Source organism: Equus przewalskii, chromosome 18, assembly GCF_037783145.1.
Source record: "Equus przewalskii isolate Varuska chromosome 18, EquPr2, whole genome shotgun sequence".
Classification (NCBI taxonomy): domain Eukaryota; kingdom Metazoa; phylum Chordata; class Mammalia; order Perissodactyla; family Equidae; genus Equus; species Equus przewalskii.
Window position 1 is genome coordinate 13,979,028 of NC_091848.1, and position 23,372 is coordinate 14,002,399.

The following is a 23,372-nucleotide window of genomic DNA, read 5'->3' on the forward strand; positions in this document are numbered from 1 at the left end:
TTTTATCTTAAACACACAAACAGCTACACCTCTCCCCGACCCAACAAAACAAAACCCCCTCCCTTGACTCGACACCCCTTAAGCTGCCGTCTCCTGTCTCTGCTCCCCTTCACAGCAAGCAGTATTCTATAAATTGAGCCTCAGCTTCCTTACCTCCGTTGCTGTTCAACTCGAGTCTCCATTTGTATCATCTTACTTTCTGCCAGTTTGTCAGCCCGTCCTGTTGGCTTTATCTCAGGAACATTTGCTGAAACCATACTTTGCCATAGTCAACTTCCTTTCCACCACCACTACTGGATTCCAAGCCAGCATGTCTGTGGCTCCAGCCACTCATGGAGGGTCTCAAAGTGCCATGAATGGCTTTAAGATGCAGTGTTTGGTCTCCCTTCCTTTCACTAAGTAGAAGGATAAAAAAGGACAAGGCATTCAAATGTGACTGAACTTGGAAAGCAACTCGGGTCTCCCAAGTGTAGTTCCCTAATTGCGGTTTGCCTGTGTCCCGAGGACACCTGAGGCCAGCAGTCCATGTTGTTGTGGACCCTTTTTGTGTTTGATGATTCCTCCCTCATTTCTGTAATTCATTTTGCAAAGAATGGCCTTTTGTAGTTTATAAATCACCATTCAGAGCCCTGAGTTGCAGAATTTTCCAGTTTTCTCTTAAGAAGTAAACTCCTTTGCATCTAGAAATGACCAAAGACTGAAAAGAATGGACTTTCTCAGAAAGCCATGTGGTATTGCCTACTCTGTGTATCTGTCTCAGCTCAAAGTCGAAGCTGCTTAATCATATTAGTTAATAAAAATCATATTTTTATTTCATCTGGAAAGCTTTCTGTAAAGCTAAGGCGGGGGGAAATCTGTTAATCTATTTTATAATTTATCTATTTTATAAATAACCAAATATCAAGATTTCTCAGATTGGGGGTATGCTTACTCTGAGAATCTCACTGGAAGGAAAGGTTTCAATCTTCCTAATTAGTAAATATGTTTGTGCTAGAAGCATTAATGTTTATAGGTTATGTAAGCCAAGCTATTGGTTGGCGTTAACCCTAAATTTCCCTTTTTGGGGGACAGTTGTTAAATGGTCAGACTGTGTTTGAAATATCCCTCTCAGTAGGAACAACCCAAGATTTATCATGCCTTGATGTAGACTCTGGTTCAGCCTAGGCAGTGGCCTATGTGCCCGATGTTTTTCTACCTCTTTCTGCCCTCAGAATCCCCATCCTGTGTGTCTCTCGTTCTCTGAAGCCTCTGCTCTTTCCTTTGGGTCCTAACAGTTAACTTTGGCCCAGTTAATTGGGTTGAGTCCTCAGGGTCTTTGTGTGGAACCTGGGCTAAGGCACAGGGGGAAGGCAGACCGAAGGAGCAAGCACAACCAAAAACAATGGAGAAATACCAGAGAGGTGGTAGGGAAAGAGGAGCGATAGGGGGTCACTAAAAGAACAAGGACCAAAGGTGACGATTCAAGACAGGATCCACGGGTCTGGCACTGCACGAGTTTTGAGTGCTGGTATTTGCTGCTTGCGCTTGAAGAGCCTGTGTGGGGTGATGCTCAGGGGGCCTATGTTAAAGGATCAGGACACAGAGGACACACAAGAGAAAATTATTTATACCAATGTTTTCTGAGACAGCACCTTTTTGTCTTGACAAGGATCTTTTGGAGGCACAGGGCTGACTTCAGTGATGGACGTTGTAGGCACTGTCCACAGACCCTTGGGGGTGACATCTTAAGGGAGGCAGCTCTTGAACCACCTTTCAAATTCTCTTGTGAAGAGCCGCCGGCTGGCCAAGGGGCTCTGCCTCTGCATTTCTGTTAGGAGTGTGTATGGTGAAGCTTACCTTGCTGTATATTTACAGCATTCTTAATACTTGGCAGCTGTGCAGAGGACATTCTAAACATTTCTATATATGCAAAAGAACCACCACAGTTAGGAGAAAGCTCTTCAGTCCCCACGGCCCTCTGCCTCCTGATTTCTGTCCTGATGGTTTCTGGATTTAATTAGAATGAGTTCTTGGCAAGACTCTGCTCTGTTCTGGCTCTCTAAATAAGAGACACTGTTAATTTTCATTATCTGAAGTCATGTTAAGTTTGAAACCTTGGTTTGTCATTTTATATAGGTAGCAGGAAAAGGATGATTCTTTTTCTTAAAATGAAAAGCCATCTTCACCATGAAAGAAGATTAAAAAAATATATTATCAACCGAAAAATGAGCAACAACAACAATAACACAATGTAGACAGAAGCAACTTAACAGCTTTACTTATTTAGCAGCTTTATTGAGATATAGCCCATGGCATGTAATTCACTTAAAGTATATAATTCAGTGGAATTTACTATATTCACAGAATTATGCAACTGTGACTACATTTAGTCTTAGAACATTTTAATCACCCTAAAAAGAAGCCTTGTTGCAGTCACTCCCCATTCCCTTCTCCCCCCTGTTGCTAGGCAACCGCTAATCTACTTCCTGTGTCTGTAGTAATTTGCCCATTCTGGGCATTTTGTATAAATGAAATCATGTAACATGTGGTCTTTTGTATCCGGCTTCTTTCACTTAGCATAACGTTTTTAAGGTTCATCCATGTTGTAGCTTGCATCATTACTTCAAAACTTTTTTTATTGCCAAATAATATTCCATTGTATGGATATACCACATTTTATTTATCCATTCATCAGTTGATGGATAAATGGGTTATTTCTGCTCTGGCTAATATGAATAATACTGCTATGAACATTTTTGTTCAAAATTTTGTGAAGATGTATGTTTTCATTTCTCTTGGGTATATACCTAGGAGTGAAATTGGACAGCTTTATTTTGAACTCTGTTCCTAAATAAAGTACCTCTGCTACTCCCACTATAATTTCTTCTACCTCAGAATAGATCAACATAGCTAAAGTTTGCTTCCCTTAATATGCCTAACTGCATACTGTTGTTGAGTTATGAAAATCAAATTTTGACCTGAGTGTTGTATGTGGCTGTATACATTGCAGTGAATACCCTTCAGTAATCAGAATATTGGTGCCTATATTGACATTTTCAGAACTTAATGGTATATTAATTTAACTGTTTTTATTATGGACTTTTGGCACATCTTAGAGATTTAAAAACGTAGCGGCTAGTTTTGAGCATGAAAGAGTAAACATCAGCCCAATTTCCAGCTTTTTCTGTTGGTTTAATATTTTAATAATCTCTGAAGAAGAATTTCAGCAGTCACTAGTTAAATAAGGAAACCGTTAGGTTAAGAACAGAAGTGTTAACATAGAGTTTACTGGTTTGCTAATTTAATCTGTGACTCTTATAACCTACATGAGGGTGGAAGGCCACTTTATATTCTTGTGTTCTCTCGGTGACTCTTCTCATATGTGTATTCATGAGGGGTCAGTGGGATAGAGTTAGGTGCCTGTTTGTCCTGACTAGCATTTAGCACATCTTAGAGGGCACCCAGCAAGTATTTTGTGTCATATTTCTTATGTCTTTTAAGCTTACAGCATATTAATTGCTAATGAGTGTTCTTAATGCCTCTTCTTCATGAAGTAGATCTCCTTAAATGTAAGCAGAAAACTAGCCTCTCCTGTCAGGTCAGGATAGCATATTAACGAGCTTGCCCTGAAGACAGGAGGTTAACGTGGCCTCCGCCATGTCCATTTCTCTCGATTCTGCCTCCTCCTGGTGATCGGTGTTTACCATGTCATTTTATTGGAAATGAGTTTTTTTGCCCTTTTGTTTCTTCTTTTCGAAAGCCTTTGTTTCCCCTAGACAGAATACACAGCCAGAGTTTTCCTGGAGCATTCTTTTGAGTACACATTTCCAGACAGCACATTAAACATGTTAAAACTTTCCACGTTCAGATGGTGCTCGTCATCGGCATGTCTTTTACATCAAATATGCTTCTCCTCCTAATCCAGTGACCTTTTCTGTTCTGGTTGATATCTTCTTAATAACTTTTTCCCTGACGGCTCCCTTCTTGCATTCAGTAGTTCAAATCCTCTCACCACACAGGTTTACTCTTTAAATCTACTCATAGCCTCCATGTCAGGGGGACCTAGAAAGAGTTTTATAGTCGGGATAGTGTAGAAAAATGAACAAACAGCTCTTGGGAGGTTTTTCCAGGGAAAAGGAGGATATTCAAATGAGAATGAGGCTGGCAGTTAAGATAGAGGCTGCAGGTGTTATTGCTGAATGATATGATATCACAGCTCCTTTTATGATAGACTCCTATTTAGAGGCCAGGCTGGGTTGAAAGTAGAAAGAGGCTGATCAAATAGTGGATTTGGGAAACCAAGTATCTGGAAGCCCAGTCTTGGGTCAGACTCTTCAGCATCAAGATGTATGAGAACAGTACAACTTGTGCAGATGTTTGAAGAAAACTATTATTGCAAACAGCCATCCACGTTCTCTCTACCACTCAAACTTACAAAGGCCTGTGACGTCAAGATATTGTCTGCCTCTTTGAGATTTGGGATAGAAAGGAGGAATGAGAGGGTAGGATTTATGACTGAATTAAGGAGTGATTGAATAATAGACTTGTTCATTTTAATAAGCATTTATCAAAGGTCTTCTCTGCCAGCACTGCGTTAGGTGCTGGTGACACAAAGGTGAATAAGACACCATTCTTGCCCTAAAGGAATGAGCAGTCTAGTTGGGGAGCAAAACGTGGTTTACAAAAAAAAAAAAAAGGGTTGTATTTACACACGTGTGGGGCGAGATTACAGAATGTAAATGTGCCCTGAGGGCCCAGAGGAGAGATGGATCAGGGAGTGGGATGGGGGGCAGGAAAACAGACCAAATTAGGGAAAAGGTCTCTGCGGTGGCTGAGCCTGAATAGAGATCTCACGTGAAGTCTAGGGCTGTTATTCAAGCTTTGCCTGTCATGTAATCAGTTTCTGTTTTATAAAATGAGGATTCTCTGTAGGGTTAGTATATTTAGTGGAGAGCTATAATATTAGTGGCACTGCAAGCGAACTGTATCTGCACATTCTAGTCTCTTTTCTGGAGCCTTTGCTATTCAGTATTCTTGTTAGTGAATCCATTTGTCCTCTGATGCATCCAGTCTGGCGGCCGACCCCTGGCCCCTTATGTCTAATTACTGACTCCGCAGAGGTGCAGGTCACCAGCACCCCTCAACCAGAGCAGCTTTCCAGCTCATAGGCAGCCACCCCTGCTTCTGAGGGCCTCTTTTTAACTGTAAAAAATGTGTGAGTTTATCTGGGTCTGTGGTCTGATTTTACAGTCCTCTCTGCCTTAGGTCGGCCAACTCTGCTCACTACAAAGGCTTCCGAAAAGGTATGGCCTATGCATCATCTGTCTCATAAAGGAAGATGTTGATGCCGTATTATCAGAGGGGGTTGTTATATGTGGCACCCACAGTAATTATGACAGATGACATATAATTATGACAGCTCTGAGCTGTCTGGGTTGAGAGACAACTTCAGAATTTAATTAGCCAAAGGCAATAATAATAAGATACAAAAGTAGTCAGTATCCTTCAAATGGTAGAAATTGAGCTGCCTTCAAAAAGGAGAGGATTAAGGAAAAACACTGGCGTGGCAAGGCTGCACTGCCAAATAACGGCAATTTTAAACTCTGCAGTGGTGGTAACGTTATGATTGTTTTCCACTTACTGCGCTGTTTGACTGCTTGCATTGTAGACTCCAGGAGGGCAGGGACTGTGTCTCTTCTTCACGCCGTGCCTGGCGTCTGAGGTAGCATTCAGTGAATCCTTCAGAATGGATGAAGGATGAGCACAGTGAACAAATTTAATTTATCTAAACCAGGTCTTGAAAAGTAGCTACTTATTGCATTTGTCATATGGGCAATTTTTTAAAAAAAATCTTTATAGTTAAAAAAAATAATTAGGTGCCAATAATTAGAAATGGGGAGATTTACATAAAATTCTAGATCTTTCTGTTTATCTGGATAAGCCAGATCTGATACCACTGGGCTGGTCTTCCCACTTGGCAGCAGATGACTGGCAAAAAGTAGCAGCCGCCCACTTTAGATGGGGAATGTCACCCTTAGTCCTCACTCTGTCCACTTCACTCAGTTTCCAAACTTGCCTGGGCTCTATGGTCATTCAAGTTTGGAACCTGGAAATTGTTAGCTTTTTGACCTCTGTAACTGCATCTTGTGCGCATGCGTTTCGTGTTTCAAATATAGCAAAAATGTTGAAGATTTTTCAGGCACGCTCATTGTGTATCATGCTGATGAAGTGATTTTAAGTCACTTAGTTTTCCGCTTTCCTTAGCACTTGTAAAATGAACTAGCATGGGCTCTGGTTCGTATGGCTTTGCAGAAGGGTTTCAATGATACATCTTACGAGGTAGGACTCACGTATTGGTTTTTTTGGCCTCTGCTTTTCAGTGAACGATGTTTGAGCCCCCGATCACTGCCACATTGAGCACTTACCACACGTAGGAAGTGCAGACAGAACAGCCAGACACCTTGGTTTTATTGTTTATCGACTAGTCAGGGGATGTTAACACAGATGCAGGGGATCACTGTTCCAAGGGCAGAGATATGTATACTTGTGTTTATAATATTTTTTACAGTCTCCAGGAATTAAATCTTCTTTAAGTACTTACTGAAATAGAATTTTTTAAAAGTAAACTTTTCCTGGTGTTGCCTAGATGACGCATTTTTATTTCAGTCATTTCTTTATTGACCTTTTTTCTGGAATAAGATTAAATTTGGTAATTTCCAACCTCTGATTTCTATTATTTTTTTAAATGTGTATTTGTCATGTTGAATGCAATGTGACAGCTGTTGATATATCTCATAGGGCAGTAAAAATAATATATATAGACACAGAGGAAGAAAAGATGGGACACTTCTCCATCCAGAATGTGTTAAGACATATGTTTGCACATAATTGTTTTCATGTTGGCAGACTCCTCTTTTTCTGTCTAAATATATGACTGTATAGAAATTATATATGTTACACTCCAAACAAGACAACAGTGAGCAAGCTGCATAAAATTAGTAACATTAATCTCTAAGTTCTAAATGCAGATGCAAAAAATAAACAGCCTGCTAGGGTGCGAGTTGCTGAAGCGGCACAGTATCGTATCTAGATAATTTTGGGTTTGGCTACCCACAGATTACATTAGTTTCTTCATTTAAATTGGGATTGGCCGGAACTAGGTGCCTCCTAGTAATTTTCTGGCCAGGTCTTCTGTTAGAGTACTTCGAGGCTGAACTGTGGTAGGCCTCCAGAAGAAAGAGACTTCAGGCGCCCTTGTAGCGTTCATGCCTACATTTGTATGGCTTCTCAGCCCTGGGCCTTTTTCCTGGGCAGGCGACCATCAGATCAGATCATTGCTGAGAAGTGTGGTTTATGGGCAACAGGTGTATTTAGCATGATCATTAACCAGAGTATAATTTGACCCTGCCTCTTCTGGATCCACTCTTTGTTGCCCATTCCTTACTCCTTATAGTACAGTAGATGTGCATTTGGATAAAATGGACCGTGTGTATTTAGAAAATTACTTTGCCAAGAGTTTCTAGTTTGCAAATAATTGGGCAGTTAAGTGGAGTCAGCAGAGAGCTGGAGGTAACTGGTCTAGTTTTGGGGGCAGGTTGACTAGAGAGTGTTTATATCATTAAAGCTGTCATTAAGGTTCTACTCCTATTATTAAAAAAAAAAAAATGGAAATCAATTCTCATGAGCCAAACTTTAGATTTGGAGAGAAATGGACTTGTTCTGTTAACCAACTGTGTCGCACGACTTTTAATTTTCAGGAGGGGTCGTTGAAATTTTCTTGTGCTTTCTAAGTAGTTAGAAAAATTCAGCACGGAAGCATGTAACTACCTGGGATAGAAGTTTCTTTGGTCTTCGTAATGGAATGTTCAGCTGTGGTTCTAGTTCATGGAAGAAGCCACGGCACACCAAGGCATGTGCTTTGGTTAGTGACGTTGTTTGGTAGCTAAATTGGCTGGAGTTATGCAGCTCATTCATCTTTTCTGATTTCACTGTTTTAATTTTTGTTTTACATTGACAGAATGGGTTATGTAAGAGTCATCTTATTTTTCCTCACTTTGGCAAAAAGGCCATATAAAAAGCACCCTTATAGAATGGCTATTTATAATTTATTTGGTGCCTTTAGTCATGAATGAAAATAAAAGTGTAATATGAAATAGAAATATAATACGAATTTCAAAGGAATGGCATCCTTAGTTTTCTTTTAAGGGTTGTGGTGGGAAATCAGACCCTAGGCTTATGTATTCCCTGCCTGTGAATACTGTCTGTTTTAAAGACCCAGGGAATCATTTGAGGGTGGAGTTGAGTGATAGAGGACGTTATCCCGTTGCCTTCTCAGAGCGTCGTTTTCTCGTGTTTAGTGGTTTGCTCAGGGGCAGGCACTGAGTCTTCCTTGACTGCCTCTCCGCACCATGCTGCTTCCAGCTGCCTTGGAACTGCAGAGAGGCTCCACGAGGAGAATTGAGGACAGACATCTCACCAGGTGTGTGCTCCTTCTTTGGCGGGCTGCAGTGGCTCACCTTCTCACGGTTAGGCTCAAGCCAAGGGGGAATGTAGAATAAAAGAGTCTGTGAGGCTGACCTTCCAGAGATTTCAGTGCCTTGACAATGTCAAAGATAGATTACTGGTCAGATTTTTGACACTGAAAGAATTTCAAAAGTCTAACTAAATTTTTGGCGTTTACCTCAGACTTAAATGTTACTTTGTAAGCTTGCTGGTCACGAGAAGGCTTTTAGCCTCAGCTTTCAGCCGAGTGGTTATTTGTAGGCAGTAAGTTAAATTGTTGGAAAGAATGGCTTGTATTTGATATCTTGATTTCTTTGTTTCCTCTGTGGTGCAGGGTACGAACAGTAACTCTGTGAGGGCTTATGAGGTGCTAGGAATGGTGCTAAGCACTTATGTACATCATTTCATCCAGTAGTCGTACACCCTGTGAGGTGGTGATCATTTTTGCAGACAGAACCCGAGGCAGGAAAGGCTAAGTACTTGCACCTGGCAAATCGCGGAACCAGGATTTGAATCCACTTGTGTCATACCTTCAGGAAGGGTGAAGTTCCTTGAGTGTGGCATATCTCCATTGTCTTGTGCAGGCAAACATGGTAAAGGTCACGAAAAAAGAGTACTCTTGTTTGTTATCTTATATGATCTTCACACTGACTCTGGGAGGTGGCAGTGATTCTGGCTCTGGAGCTTCTGAGAGTTACAGACCCAGCAGCAGTGGTGGTGTCAGAGGCCCTAAGGCCAGGGTCGAGTCTGGAGGAGGCGTTGAGAGCCAAGTCATCTGAGGGCTGGGTCCTTGGAGCTGCTCCCTGTCTTTCCTTGGGGAGCAGTTCTCTCCCCGAGATTAGCAGCTGGGGAGCGGTTCTCTCTGGGGTCAGCAGCTGCTGAGAGATGGTGGTGACCAGACAAGGGTAGCAGGGGCTCCTCCTCCCTGGGAGCTGGGAGAGGCCCTTTTGGTCTGCCTTCTTTTCTTCCCAAACCCCGCCTTTCATTTCCATTCAAAAATTACATCACCCCAAGGCACAGTTTTTGTGTCTTAAATCTAAAAAACTTGTTGTAAGACTTAAACCTGTTAGAGTGTTTTTCATTCTGAATTTATAGTTATTTCTCTTAAGTAATGCCAGAATTAAAAAAAAAAACAACAACCCAAGTTTATTCTTCCAAGAGAAAGAAAATGGCTACTCTGCTACATACCCGTTTCCTAAATCTCTCACCTCTGCTTTTCCTGTTCTCCGGGGGAAGGCAGAATTAAGTGTCATGCAGTATTTGTACCATGAGCCATGATGCCGCACCCACTTGCTAGCGAGTTCCTCATTTTCTTTGTTTCAGATTGATGAAGGGCTGCTTGGACTTTGACTCTCCTCAAGATGTTAATTATATGTTTCAAAATCATGTGTTCTGTTAAAAATCACTTACGCATAGCCTTGGAAAGAGAACTGGAGGCAAAGAGTTGCTCAGGAGTGCAGAATATTGTTTTGGAGGCCTTGGGAAATAAATCTTAAGAGTTAGTTCATTTACCACCAAGACATATTTAGTCAGTGTATATAAACAAAAGAAGTCACAGTGTGCCTGGACGTTATTTGTCCCAGATGGAGTTTAAACTTGGCTCATTATACTGCACTGATGTCATGGTGCATAAACTGGCCTCGAATTAGAGACGTGCGTGGAATCTGCTGTGTGCTCGTATGTGCTGAGGGCGTGCGAGGAGGAGGGGAGGGGCTAGCTGGAAAATCTTTGTCACGTTTTTCCTTCGTTGACTGCAGAGACTGGTGTCAGTCTTGAATTTGGACTTGGTGCAGAATGAGGGAAGAATTGGAATAATCTGTTCATTTGTACAAGTCGGTATGTGTATGCTCTCAGGGATGTCATTATTCCAAGGCTGAGAGTATAAATGCAGTGAGCTTTCCAACAGTTGCTTATAAAGCTCTAGTACTAAAATCTGGAAAGGAAAATCTTAAAGCATTACGTTTTTGAAGAGCGTTTTTAGTCTGTTTGCCTCGAAATCTTAAATCTGGACGGTTTCTTTTAGACTTTCTAATGGTGTTAAGTGTCCTGCTGTATCATTCTGTTTTCCTGGGTTTTATGGTGGATAACCTCTCAGACTCATTGCTCCTGTGTTTAGAAAGGCAAACGTGTGATGCTCCGTGGAGAATCTGGCCGAGTGAAATTCCTCCTGTGTGCTTTGAGAAGGCAGCTTATGGGTCAGAAAAGGGTCTTCTTGTGGAGTTCTGAGCACTTTGTAGGAAATTTCCACATACTGTGGTGTTCCTTTATTACTTTTATTGCTGACTGTCATTATGATAATCTTAATTAGAAGCGTTTCCAAGTAAGTAATCCCGTTGTGTAGATGTAATGGGCTCAGATTTCAGACCTTCTGTGAGTGGATTCCAAAGTCACTGTGTTGCCGGGGTCCACGGAAGCTGGACAGACACTGGAATGTGAATGAGTTGGGAGGTGAGCCTTTGGGGAAAGCCAGAATGTTTCTCCAACAGAGAATCTGGTCAGAGGTGAAGAGTTGGCTGGTTTTGGATTTTACTGAGTACATGAAACATGGCAGATTCAGTAAAATTTTTTCTTTAGGCTTTCTTGTTAAAAGCCCTGTTTTTTTCTTAACTGAGAGACCTGTGACTGGTAGAAATTTGAAGAAAAAGAAGCATTGATAAAAGAAGTATTAATAAGTTATTTATTGAGCATGTATTTTGTGTAAGGCCGCATCCCAGGGCTGTACCAGTGTTGCTCTGTTCCTTAAGCACACATATGAGGTACGTATTATCTCCTTTTTCAGGTGGGGAAATGCTGGGTTGGGGAGGTTAAGTGACCTGTCTGGCAGGGCTGAGACTCAGCTGCCATCTGTCTGATTTGTTCCTCTCACTGTGTATCTTGGGTATCTTAGTTGATTTTTAAACTCTTCGTTCAAGAATGAATCGAAACTAAAATGAGATTAGCAGACATTGACTTAACTACTCAATATTTACCTGCTATAATGTTACTAGGAAGATAACGATGGCCTGAACTCCATCTAACTTTACCTCAACAAATGGGATGGCAAGAAAAAGACAAACGTGTAGAAGAAATGTGTGCTGTTACGTAGTTATATTTTCAAATCTTAAAAGTACTTAAGATTCATTTTTTTAACTTAAAGATTGAGTTGTAGGTGGTAGAGTTTTTTTCTTATCTGCTATTCTGAGTCCTAACTTATTTTGTAAACCTTTTTGGCTATGTACGATATGGTAAAAGGCAAACTGTAACTTGAAGATATTGAAAAAAATTAACTAATTTGAAATGGAATTATTTAGGAATCAGAAAGTAGATATTTTGGGGATATGATTAACTTTGGACCCTTGAAAATAAGTAATGATTCTCCTTGACTCATAATTATATTTGTTTCCCAATAATCCTACTAGTCCTCTTTTCCTTTTTGGTCAGCAAATCAACCAAAAATATAGTAGGTGGACAGACATAATCCTCTGTGAGTGCTTGGTGGGTTGACTGGAAGGAAAGGGAAGGAATGCTGGGTTGGCCCTGAATGCTCTTGGGGTTAGGTTTTTAGAACAAAAGCCAAGAAACCAAAGAAAAGATAGAAGGGACAGACAAAGTCGAGGAGGAAGAGGAGGAGGCAGAAGGGAGGGGCAGATTGTGGACGCCTGTCAATGATAACTGTGGTGGAAATGGAAATAGTGGAATCGCAGATAGATAACAGAATTAAAGAGAGGGACAGGAAATAGGAAAAATTCGAGTAATTATGGCTTGAGGAGCCATACACATTGCTACACCTCCATAATCTTAGAAACTTCAGTGTTGATAGAAGGGTGGGGCAGAACAAACCTGAGATCTGGATAGCCATGTTTATTTATTTATTTTTCTGAGGAAGATTAGCCCTGAGCTAACATCTGCCACCAATCCTTCTCTTTTTTTGCTAACATCCGTGCCCATCTTCCTCTACTTTATATGTGGGATGCCTGCCACAGCATGGCTTGACAAGCGTGTGTGCAGGTCTGCACCCAGGATCCGAACCGGCGAACCCTGGGCCGCCAAAGTGGAACATGTGAACTTAACTGCTGCGCCACCGGGCTGGCCCCTGGATAACCATAGTTAAAGGTTAAACCCTCAGTTATTTTTGAAAATTCTTGCTTTAAACAACATAATCCCTGAATTATGTCGCAGATGGATGTTTTATTAACATCTTTACTAGTCTTCATGTGTCCAATGTCTCCCGTCCCAGTTTGAATTTCTCACTGCTATCAGAATTATTGAATAATGTCATCCTACTGGAAAGTTCTCCTGCTCACAGAATAAAGTCTAGGCTCTTAAATGGGGCAAACAAAGGCTTTTCCGAGGTGGCCCTGGCCTGCGTCTGCAGTCTCACCTTTACCCCTTTGAGACGTGCATCTGCTATTATAGCCACATTGGAATTCTAAACGCGTCGTACCATCCAGGCCTCCCTGCATTTGCTTGTGTTCTTTTCCTCATCCACTTGCAGTCTCCCACTCCCCCTTCAAGTGTCACTCCCACCTATAACTTTTTCTGATTTCTCAATGGTTTCTTCATAGCAAATAATCATATTTTATTGCAGTTAATTGTATTTTCCACTCTTGCACTGACACACAAATGGGTAGGGTTTCATCTTTCTCATCTTAGACTCATCAGTGTTTAATAAAGTGCCTGGCACATAGTAACTACTCAGCAAATGTTTGAATAATCAGAGTTTTGATAATTGCAGTAGGTATTGATTTAAATAAGTTTAATATAACCACTGCAAAGTCAGGGCCTGAGTAAGTGATGATGATATAGTGCAGAGTGGTGGGAAGGGGTTCCTCCTCTCTCTTGTGCAAAATCCTTCCAAAACTCGAGAATATTACATGTTTGTATTCATTTCTGATTTTATGTTAGTGGACACAAGATATCTGGCAATAGTAGTGTTAATTTTAAGCCATTAAGAAAATATAGTAATATATAAAAGCTCTGGAATATTTAATGACAAAATATTGGGAACTGATTTTCTGTCAGTTGGAAGGATAGCATTCTTCATGGACACATTATTTCTTGATTATGTCTTAAGGGGAAGAGCAGTGTGAAATGAATGACATGGACAACTTTGAAATAGGTTTTAAAAATAGTAGAATATTGGGAATATAGGCTGTTAAATATGTTTCTTCACTGGCCTTGACATTCTGACAGTAGTTTGTTTAGGTTCAGTGCATACCTTGCCAGAGGTGTGTGACATCAGGTAGCACATCAGCGTGGCTCCAGTTGCTCTGTCTCAGCCAATCAAAAGCAGACATGAGGTAGCTGGATCTAATGGAGGGGAGACATTCTAGATTCAGTGTGCAAAGCACATTCAGGGTAGGGCTGATTAGGTGAGAAGTGGGCCGAGCTGCTGTTTCCCCATCAGTGTGGCCAGAGCCCAGCACGGGGACACGGGGTGTGTGGATGGAATTAAGTGGCAGAAAGAGGTTGTACCTTACCTGATGGACATTTTTGACAAGGTGAGGTGGTGATGACAGGAACCAAATTTTGTTCTTAGTCAACATAATTTTCAACTGAGGGAAGAAAAGTTATATTTTTGGTACTCAGCAACTCTGTGAAAAATGTACTTAATAAAATGAAAAAAAAAAGATTTAAATAAATGTAATGGTGCTCCAAATGCACAAGGATATTTGGTAGCATTACTTTTAGCCAGGGAAAAATGACACTTAAGCTGACATGGAATTTTGGTCCTTTGTGTACCGTTGGTTTTTATCTTGAAAGTCCTGTAGCTGAAACTTTAGACTCTGGCGTTTGTGGCTCTCTTAAAAGAGGCTTTTAACCTAGTTTGGGCCATCTATATTACATTTTGCATTTTTTCCATTTAAGTTAATGCTACATTTTTTTTCTTAGCAAACAGCAGTTCTTTTTGTAATAGAATCTCTTTATTCAAGGCAGTGTACAATTAGAGGGAGTACAACTTCTTACAAGCTGCCATTGTATTTTCTTTATAGCCTTTACCACTATCTGTAAATGTTTAATTTTTGTTTCTAATGACACCCGTCCCCCCCACCCCGCCCCATCCCATGCATATTCCATTTGTCAGTCCAAGGTGGACAGCACTTTGTATTGTCTCTACTCCCAACTCCTAGAGGAATGCCATTCTGGGCACTCATTAATATGTGCTGATTTAAGACTGAGATATCGTAGTAATTCTTCTAAGGGCACATTTCATGAAATGCAGTTATTGGACTCTTTTGAATGTATATATTTTCAGCAGGCACCAGTGTGATTTCAGTGCATAAAAATGTCCTTTTTGGTTCATCTTGATTTCTCTTTTCTCGGCCACCTGTTAATCCCTTCCTGTCTTTTTTGTTAATGACAGGTGACTTGTGGGAAGCATAGAAGCTTAAGATGCAGCCTTCCCAGGAGTCATCTTTTATTTTTGTTATCCCTGCTTTGGGCCCTGAGAAATGGCATCTAGTGATTGTGATAATCGAGTGGTCAGCTCATTGATTCATACTAGGATTCTAGAGGAATTCAAGGACTTGACAAGGACTTTATGGGAATACATTCTGCCCAATATAGAAACAACTGCTTGTTGTCAGTTAAGGGGTTCCTTAGCACCTAACTGCCATATTGGGAGTGAAGGGCTCTGGCTTAGGGAGTGAGCATAGATTTCCTGTAAGAGAACTTGTCCCCAGTCTTTGGGGACATGCCTCTGACCTAGTTAAATGCTATCTCTCCTTATAGCTATTTATTGAAGTTTCTCCACAGAGAATTGACTGTCTGAAGTCCAGTCCTGTCAGGGGGGAGCTGTGTGGTGGAAGAGAAGGGCATGCGTCTTAGTCAGATGGGGCTGGATTCCACTGCTGCTCAGTCATTTTGTAGTTTTGTGATTTTAGACAGTTACTTATCCTCTTTAAGCCTCAGTTTCCCCATCCGTAAGATCTGGTTAGTAATAGCTACCTGGCAGACCATAGGGGTTCGATAATTAATAGTGATTTATATCATCGTTGTAGAATAAACAGCTGTTAAAAGGAGCTGATAAAGTAGCCTGCATCATGCTGACTTAATTTCAGAGATTTGAAATGGTCAGTTGAGGAAGACAACTTTTGAACCTTATATCCTTTGAGGAAATGGGAGTATTAAAAGTTTGGAGGGGCCAGCCCTGGTTGCCTGGTGGTTAGGTTTGGCGAGCTCTGCTTTGGTTCCCGGGTGTGGACCTGTATCACTTGTCTGGCTATGCTGTGGGAGTGGCTTACATACAAAAAAAAAAAAAAAGAAAAGAGGAAGATTGGCAGTGGGTGATTAGTGGTGTTGACCAAGCAAGAGCTTCACGTACATGCGTGCCTGTGTGCCTTGACCCAATGTGTAAGGGCCCCTGGAGGCTTCCTGGTCTTGTATGTTCTTTTCCTGCCGGCTTTGGATTCCAGCTTCAGGTAGGACAGCTGAGCAGGTGAGGCAATCAGTCCTTTCCCATCGTCTTCCAGTACCTTTCTACTTTACCTGGTCACATTTTTAATCTTGGGACACTTTCTTTGTGTATGTTATTACCACAAAGATAGTTGTTGGTGATTTGTAGCTCATCATCTTCTTTTTCCTGGTTTGGAGAAAGGAGAGGGGACTCAGAAAGCAAATGATGCAGACTTTTCAGTTTTGCCTGAGGCCAGCTGTGGTCTGTGGCACAGAGAGAGACCAGGGTCTCACCGGTGTGTGTGGATGGATGGCTGGGGCTTCCAGGGCCTGGCCAGAGCTCTCCAGGGTTTCTCTGGAGTTTGGGGACCTGAAGTGAGAGTGTGTGGTATGTGTGTGTGTGTCTAGAAAGAAGGTGCTGTTACTGCTCTCATGTAGTCAGAGTTCACTTTTTTAAAAGTTATTAGATCTTCCTGCATAGAATCCTTCCTTACATGGAACTCTTCTGCAGATTTCGGTTGTATCATTTTTTTCCCCTGAAGATATCTGTTGGCTAATCATAAATTCTGGCTCCAAGGGTGAAGCGTTCGTTTATACATGAAACAGCTAAGGGACAAGCCTCACAGAGTGTGGCAAGTGGAAGAAGCTCCGAAAGCAAACGAGGTCTCCTCTCCTAGCACAGTTTATATTTGATTGTCTGGGTATTCGATTTAACTTTGAAGACTGCTGCCAATGTAACATTTCATCATTGGGTAGGCAGGCCTATTCTCCCAGCAGAAGCTTTTGTGATGGCCACATACACGGCAGTGGTTGTGCAGTCAGGTGGCTGGTCATTTTTAATTTGAGGCATACGTTAGTAATTTGCCTCCAGGAGGAAGTAGTCTTAGATTCTGTATTGATCTTGTGGGTAATCAGCCACTCAAAATGTAAGTTGCAAAAGTAGCTTTCCTTTTCCCCTTCTGATAAGTTAGAAACAGAGTTAGATTTAGATTTGTATGCATAAGGAAAGACCTGGTATGCCTGTTCCAGTTGTCTTGTGGGTAAAGCTTTCCCAGGATGCTGTGTGTAGTCTTTTGCTCAATTATGTTAATTCTCCCTGTTGTTTTATTTCTTCAGGCTTTGGAAGAATGGTCACTTATTTTTTATTAAGCCTTGATACTTCCTTTGGTTATTTCAGGCTGCTTGGTTCATGTAGCACTAACAGATTTGAAACAGATCTGATACACCAAGAGTAGCCTGAAGTATGCTCTTATAATTTGATTAACATAGTTCTGTTTTAACATCTCTGGGGAGGTGAAATCTATCAGTGGTTAAAATCTTTGTCTTTTTTTTTTCCTCCTCTGACAAGACACAGAATGCACCGGTTATTTTAATGCTGACTTTGGAAAAGCAGGAAATGCTTAGTGAGTGGACAAAAAATGATGAGGTTTGGACAGTGATGTTATGTTTTATGTTCTGTATTTAAGAGGACTTGTAACAGTTATGTCCGATTTGTGGCGAGAGAGAGAGGGAGGGAGAAAGGGGTTGTGGAGGGAGACGGGGAGAGAGAAAGAGTGACTGACTGACAGACTTGTGTGATACAAAAGGTTAAGTGCCAAGGAGCCTGCCAGGCTGTGACTCATGCTGCTCAAGGCTGCGTGATGCAAGGCCTGTGCAGCCGTCTCGTTCATGTCTGTTGTCAGGGACAGATCATTGGGCTAGTGTGTGTCAAAACTTTATTTTTATCTCTCCTTTATTGACAGTGAAAACAGCAAGGTGGTCAGTCGACCTCGGTATAATAAAATGCTTTCTTTTAAAATATCTTGGTGCCGAGATGAAGACAGTTGCTCAAATAATGACTTTTGCTCTTACTAAGAAAAATTGATATTGGGACAGGAGATTTGCCTGGTTTCTGATTATAATCTGGTTGCCATAGCAGCCCAGCAGCAGGGAAAATTACAGGAACTAAACATCTGAAGAGAGGTATTTTAGCAGGATGCTTAAAAGCCCTTTACCTATCATCCTTCTCCCTGAAGACGTGGGATGGGGGTCAGGAATTGGCCTCTGTAAGCAGAGAGGGAAGGCATAAATGGCTTTTGGAGGCTGGATGCCTTCGGGCCATTCTTTGAATTGTGGCCTGGTGTCCGTGACCGCCAAGGAACTGTCACAGACACACTTTATGCAATATGATAAGCAAATAAAGTGACATAATCTGGAACATGCCCCAAATCCGAAATCCCTTTTCTTGCCTGGGACTTTCCATAATACCGGTGATTTGTACTTTCAGAACCAGCAGTCAGGACATGTCTGACAATTCTGAGAGTGGTGGATGAGAGCACACGAATTTGGGATTGTCACGAATATCTGGGGTGTAGTCTTGATGTCCACTGATTTTTTTAACTAATTAATTCTACAGGCATATATTATAGGCCTATCCCTAGAGGTTTAAACACAACGCAGAAGGTTTCTAGTGATGTTGGAATTGGTCTAAGGATTGGTAAAAAGATATGGATAATTTTCTTTATTGGAGTGTGGTTTTTATTTCATTGTAGTCGAGTTATGTTCTATATGTTTATGTAAAAATAAAGTTAAATCAAAACTATTTTCATTTTAGGGATGACTTTGAAATCTCAGTTGCAAGAAAGCGATTGAAATGTTTTAATCACTCTATAGAGATCTGAAGGGATTTCCTTTTGAGTTCTTAAAATGGCACAACATGTTTACATTGGTGAGAATTTGAATACTTAACACTGAAAGATTATTGACACAGTTACTGTACAGGAAGAATAAATTGCCTTGAAATGAGTGTTATAATTCAAGATAACGAAAGCACCAGGGGCGAAGCTTGGACTGCTTTTCCCTGAATGATCTTGTTTTCTCCAGTTAATTTATTTCCTGATTTTTAAAATTTTAATATCCCAGCATTGTCTCCTGTGGGGAATTATTAGAAGAAGCCAAATACATGGATATTAAAGGTTTAGTTTTTAAAGATGAAATGTCTTTGATCTCAATAAATAGTTTTACAAAGCAGATAAATTATGGTACATACAGTAAATAAAGTGGACTTTCTAAATTGCGTAATTTGAAAGCTTAATTTCTAAGTTAAAGTAATTGTTTGCAGTGGTGGTCCTTATGTTTTATGACGTTCATTCGTTCAGTTAAAATAGTCGTTGAGGAAAAGAAGCACTAGCTTCTTTTATGATAATAGCTTCGTTAATTAACTGCAATTATAAATTCTAGGAAGGAGAGTAGAGTTTTTTGGGTCTTTTTGAGAAATACGTAGTGGGAGATCCGACCTGTCCTGAGAGTCAGATGCCACTTTGTAAGCTGACAAGAATGACTAGGCCTTAGCTGGTTGGGGAAGGAGTAAAGTGGGTGGTGGGCAGAGGTGAAGGAGTAAGGAGCTACAGACAGAGGGAACAGCGTACTTGATGGTTTCAAGGCAGGGAGGAACAAGGCTTGCTCCAGGAACTGGAAGATGAATGTGACACTGACATCCTTCCAATTTCTGGAACTATACAGTATTTATCATAATAGTGTTAACCTTGAACATGATGATTTTTAACTACTGTTTTTAAGCTTGGATCATGTCCTTTCATTTGTATTTAGATATTAATTAATGATTTTTCTTTTGTTATGTAAAGGAACTAAATCAGATTAGAACCAAAACTCTGAGGCTCTTGAAAGAACATACTTTGCCATTACCATGCATGGTCTAATCTTTTGGAAGGTGTCTTCTAAATATTTGTTCATACGACTAAAACATTGACATTTGGGTAATAGATATAAAAATTTGAGTGTTTGGTGGGGCCTATTTGTAATATTATTCATCTATCTTATACTTTTCCTTATTATTTCCAGATCATATACACAGATACTTTTTTTCCCAAATATTTTCCTTACAAATTACTTTCTTTGGTTATCACCGTAGAATCATATAACCCAGGTCAGTAATAGACTCTTGGTAGCAATATGCAATAGTGATAGCTTAGAACCTCTTTTCTCCTTGCAGTTTTCCTTCGTAAGTATAGTTTCTGGTCTTTTTTCTTCTTCTTCAGATTGGTGCCTGAGCTAACAACTGTTGCCAATCTTCTTCTTCTTTTTTTTTTTTCCTGCCTTTTCTCCTCAAATCCTCCCCCAGTAGTGGGTCCTTCGGGTTATGGCATGTGGGGTGCCGCCTTAGCGTGGCCTGATGAGCGGTGCCTTGTCTGCACCCAGGATTTGAACCAGCAAAACCCTGGGCTGCTGAATCGGAGCACGTGAACTTAACCACTGGGCCATGGGGCCGGCTCCTGGTCTTTTTTCTTCTTTAACTGTTGTTTCTAAATTAGTGAAATGAAAAAAGGAATTGTGTGAAAGAAAAGGTATCTTAAAACTGAGTTTTTTAGTTACATACCATCATAAGCAACAGAGGAGCATTCTCTTAGCTAGCATCAAATGCATGTCCTTAGCCCCCTCAAATTTGAACCAGGTCTAAGACATATCCTAAGTTTTGTGTTTATACAAGATTCTGTGCCACATGCTTCCTGTCTAGTATATAAATTTAGGCAATAAAACTGTCGAAGGGAAATCCCAGATGTTCTGGTATTAAACTGAAATTAATGTGTTGTTTTGGCAGGTTATTCTCGTTCAAGTTAATCCAGGTGAGACCTTTACAATAAGAGCGGAGGATGGAACCCTTCAGTGCATTCAAGGTAAGGAGGTTTTTTGTAAGCCTTCTAACCCAAGGAGTTTTCCTTTATTTATTATTTTAAGCCAGTAAAGTTTTTCTCTGTGTCTGCATGTGATTTTCTACAAGTGAAATTTATCTTGGATGTTTTTTAGCATTTTTTTTTCCCCTTTCAAATAGTGGCTTCTTGAGGCTGGCGTAGGCCTGTGATATATAAGGGACAAAGCTGAATACCTCTAGTATTCTATTGACTTTGAAGTGAATTTAATTTAGGAAAGCTTGCAGTGTCTTTGTGTATTGTGGAATTCAGTATCCCTAAAAAATGCAGAGATTTTAAAAGATCCTAAAATTCCAATTGAGAACAGCAAGTACTTTTTCAAATTAGGTAAAAGTTTCAAATATACGTTGTGATGCTATTGAAATGATGTGTTGAGAAGTAAAATCTGTATTAAGTATCTGTTAGTTTTTATTACTGAGTAACAAATTACTCCCAAATTTAGTGGCTTAAAACAACATTGTTATTATCTCACAGCTGCTGTGGCTCAGGAATTTGGGCACGGCTCAGCTGTGTCCCATGGCTCTCGGCCTCTCCAAATGCTGAAATCCAGGACTGGGCTCGAGCTGTGGTCATTGGAAGGCATGTCTGAGGGTCGGTCTGTTTCCAGGCTCGCTCAAGTGGTTGATGGCAGGCTTTCGTTTTCGGCGGGCTGTTGGCAGGAGGCTTCCTCAGTTCCTTGCTAATGGCCACTCCATGGGGACACCAACAGTATGGTGGCTGGCTTCATCAGAGCAGTGACTGGAGGGCAAGAGGGAATACTAGATCCAGCCCACTCAAGAAAGGGGGTTACATAGGGTGTGAATACCAGCAGGCTGAAGTCACTGGGGCCATCGTAGAAAGCTACCCACCACAGTCACCTTCCACCCCCGATAGTTCGTGTCCCTCCCATATGCAAAATACAACTCTCCAAGATTTCTGAAAGTCCATGACAGCATCAGCTCAGAGTCCAGAATCTTGTCATCTAAATAAGTTCCAGGTGTAGGTGAGGCTCCTTGGGGGTCGTTCTTTAAGTACAGCTCCTAGGGCATTTCAGTGAATTTCTACTTTGGGTGATCCCAATGCCTCTTCTCTGTGGTTCACTTTGGAAAGAAATAACTTAGGTACTCTGATCCATATGGAGTTCTGGGTAGAAAGATCAACCCAGATCTGTAGTTAGCCTGTGAATGCTGCCATGTTGGAGGGCACTGTTTGTGACAGCTCTTTTTGGCACTGATTGGACTTTTGGGGCAAATGGTAAATTGACTTGTAATTGAGTTCAATACTAGCTTATTGATTGGACTGGAATCTGACCAGAAGCCTCATTTTTAGTACCTAGACTTGCTCACCAGTAATAAACAAATGAAGAGAAATGCCCATTAGTTTTAGTTTCTGGCGATGAGCTGCGTGGAAAAAGTTGATTTTTCTATTGCTTTGCGTAATAGCAGAGCATTCTGCTCTGTAGATTTACTACTTGTTTTAGTACCTAGAAGAACAAAAATTGAGGGAAAAATTTTTTTTGGAGAAATGAGTATTTTCAAAGATTCAAGCCTAATGAGTTTTAATTACAGTTAATCTGAAATGATTTAACCATTTTATTAATGATTTTTAATCATTGATTGCATTTCTGCAATCACAGATTCTATTTCTCTGACCAGTGTATCCCTGAAATTGATCTTTGGTGTTCTAAACCATTTAAATACCAAACTTGTCTTTGGTGATGAATCATTCAAAGAAACTTCAAGTAAAAAAAAGAGTGAAAATAAATATTTTAAAATAGTATGGGGTATAGAATCTTCCACCTACTAGTAGTATTACAGTCAATGGATATTTTCAGCAAATAAAACCTCAAAATCCATTCTGTATCTTTAGAAAAAAAATCGCACTAGAACAACTAGATGAAAAGTCATTTCACCTACGTAGAGTGAAGCTGGTGTTTTAATTCAGTGAGAAAGCAGTTGAGCTTCTGGTCGTGGTAACATTGGAGCCCCATGAATTGGCAGGTGGGCGATGTCCTCTACAACTGAGGATGTGATAGGATCTATAAAAGCACATTGCTGAATAGATCAACATATGTCAAATCCACTCTTTCATGCCACCTGCTTTTACTTTTTGGTGTCTAAGGAGAGTGTGCGTGTGTGTGTGTGTATGTATGTATTTGTCTACTTAGCCTCTCTCTCACTTTTTTTTTTGAGTCCACGTCAGTAACGGGTGTACTCTGCAGGGAATGTTGGAAGCGTATTGCTCTGTTCACAATAGGAGCTTTGTGTTTATTCACGATGATACTTGGAGATAAGTGACACTAACACTCCTTTCAGTGATTTCAAAAATGCCTTTGACTAAGCAGAGTTGTGGAGCTGTTTATCTTTGGCTTCCCCAGCCATCCTATTCTTTGTTGTCTTCTGAACACCCAGAGACCATGGTTATCTTCGTTTGGGGCATGGTGGTACCTGGCCCACTTAATTGAAGCGACGCAAGACAGGATGAGAGGGACCAGGACCTGGAACAGTGGTTTGCGAGGGCTTGGGAAGCACTGGGGCGACAGGATGAACTGCACAAACTGCAAGGAACCCCAAGTCCAGGCCCACTGACCACCTCTAATGCATAACAGGCAGCCACTCAGCGCTCATCGCCCCCTAAAGCCTTCGTTTGAGTTCTGGTGTGAGTTAGTGAATGCTTCACTCCAAGGGGGTAGAGCATATCAACACAGAAGGTGGGAATAGATAATGTGTATGTAAGTTCCAAATTATCTTTTCAGTATGATTAACATCCCTATTATTGCTAATATTTATTCCGCTCTTAGGTTATGCTTTGTATTCTCTGATTTAATGGGTG

The 23,372-nt window shown here is 40.8% G+C and overlaps 1 protein-coding gene across 10 annotated transcripts in view; it reads left to right on the top strand.

Moving 5' to 3' along the window:
• Positions 1-23,372, top strand: part of FNDC3B (fibronectin type III domain containing 3B) — a 357,265-nt gene that overhangs the window by 69,144 nt on the left and 264,749 nt on the right. For all 10 annotated transcript variants that reach the window (XM_070583136.1, XM_070583131.1, XM_008512875.2 and 7 more), the window contains exon 3: positions 20,453-20,528. In XM_070583136.1, coding sequence (XP_070439237.1) covers positions 20,453-20,528 — 76 coding nt within the window. The remainder of the gene's footprint in view (positions 1-20,452; positions 20,529-23,372) is intronic.